Source organism: Ammospiza nelsoni, chromosome 8 (genome assembly GCF_027579445.1).
Source record: "Ammospiza nelsoni isolate bAmmNel1 chromosome 8, bAmmNel1.pri, whole genome shotgun sequence".
NCBI classification, from domain to species: Eukaryota; Metazoa; Chordata; class Aves; order Passeriformes; family Passerellidae; genus Ammospiza; species Ammospiza nelsoni.
Genome location: NC_080640.1, coordinates 32,486,040 through 32,487,861, shown reverse-complemented (window position 1 = coordinate 32,487,861; position 1,822 = coordinate 32,486,040). Strand labels below are relative to the sequence as shown.

The window sequence follows — 1,822 nt, the reverse complement described above, 5'->3', positions numbered from 1 at the left end:
GAACCGCGGTCGGTGCTGCCCCAGCTCCCGGAGGCTGCGCTTGTCTCCGCACCTGCTGCCGCACCTCTGGGCAGCGGCGACAGCGCAGCCACAGCTGCCACCGCCCTCCTGAGCCCCCGCACGGCCGGCATCAGCAGTGACCTCTCATCGTGTCCCTTTCAGGGTGCCATCAGCGCGGCTGGAAAGCTGTTCCCGAGGCCGAGCTCCCAAAGGATCTGCTTGCAGCACTCCTGATGTCTCCGCAGCAAGGTGCTGTTTGTTCTGGGCAGAGAGATGCCGGCTGTGAGCTGGAGAAGAGTGAATTCTGCTCCATTTGTGGAGTTGCGAATGGGCCCCAGCATCTCCAGGAGGGACCAGCAGCCGCACTTCCACACTTGCCTGGGGCCCAAGAAGCCTCTTGCCATAAGCAGGGGGATGCCACTTGTGAGTGTGCAGTCAGTGCAGATGTGGAGAATGGATTCTGCACCAAAAATGGGAGTGTGAGGGAGCCCCTGGCTCCCCAGGGAACACCAGCAACCAACAATGAATGCAAAAGGAACCTCAGAAGATTCCTGGGTGAGTGCAGGGTCTCCCTGTGGTCTAAAGGCTGGGGCCCGTGTCCCGTCCCAAGGCCAGGGCTGGCAGGTGTGTGGCTGTTTCCCGATGTCTGGAAGAGGCCTCGTGCTCTGCTGGGCCCCATCCGTGGCTGGAAGCAAGAGCCCCAGCTGCCCCCAAGGCTGTGCAGTTCCCCTGCTGCAGCCTGTGCCCACAGCTGTGTCCCTGCCTGTGCCCACAGCTGTGTCCCTGCCTGTGGCCAGGCTCTTGGCTCTCTGGCTGCCAGCTGAGGGAGGCCCACACTGCCTCAGGGCTCCCTGCTCTGCTCCCTGGCCATGGGCTGAGCAGATTGCAGGGCCGGCTCTGCTTCTGGCAGCCAGCAGCTCTTTCCTGCTCCAGGTGAACGGTTCAGGTGCCATCCCGTGGGCACGGCGGTGCTGATTCTGCTGCTCCTGGTGCTGGTGCTGGCTTTGGGGGCGGCCTTGGCTGTGCTGGCAGGTAAGGGAGGGGCAGCAGCCTGGGCCCAGCCCCTCGGGGCAGAGCGGGCTCCCTGCTCCCTGCACAGGGGAATCCTCCGAGCTTCTCCTCTTCCCCCTGCAGCACCACAGGTTCCAGTCACACCTGCCACTCCGCCGTCTCTTCTGGGCTGTCCCCATGGCTGGGTTGGGTACAAGGGGGTCTGCTACTACTTCTCACGGGATTACAGCACGTGGGAGCAGGGTCAGGAACGGTGCTCCGAGCTCAATGCCTCCCTGGCCATTGCCCAGGATGAGGAGGCCATGGTGAGTGAGGGGCTGCGGGCGCTGTGGGGTGGCTGAGGGCAGCCTGGGGGCGCTCCTGGGCCGGGCTCGGTGCTCGCAGGGCCGGGGCTGCAGCCCTGGGCCGGGGCCTTGCAGGGAAGGAGCCCCGGCGTGCGGGGGCAGCCCCGGGCACGTGTCCCCCCGAGGGGCCGGGGCAGCTCCCACTCCTCTCTCCTGGGCAGGATTTGCTCTCCCGCCTCTGTGGGAATTTCGGTTACTGGCTCGGGCTGCGCAGACGGGGCGAGCGCCTGCACTGGGGGGACGGCAGCAGCTACAGCTCCCGGTGAGTGCCGGGGAGCCGGGCAGGGCCTGGGGGCACAGGGGCACAAGGGCTTCCACTGGCAGCCAGCGCTGCCTCTGCTCCTCCCTGCAGGGTTCCTGTTTTTGGCAATTCCGAGTGCGTGTACCTGGCTGACAGGAGATTGCGGAGTGAGAACTGCTCACATCGGCGACCGTATCTCTGCAGCAAGGCCCAAGCTCCCCTGTAA

At 65.6% G+C, this 1,822-nt stretch overlaps 1 protein-coding gene across 1 annotated transcript; it reads left to right on the top strand.

Moving 5' to 3' along the window:
• Positions 1-273: 273 nt before the first annotated feature.
• Positions 274-1,822, top strand: LOC132076532 (C-type lectin domain family 2 member B-like). Its single transcript, XM_059477667.1, has 5 exons — positions 274-423; positions 504-555; positions 1,135-1,316; positions 1,517-1,617; positions 1,708-1,822. The coding sequence occupies exons 1-5, from the start codon at positions 274-276 to the stop codon at positions 1,820-1,822; spliced, it is 600 nt and encodes a 199-aa protein (XP_059333650.1).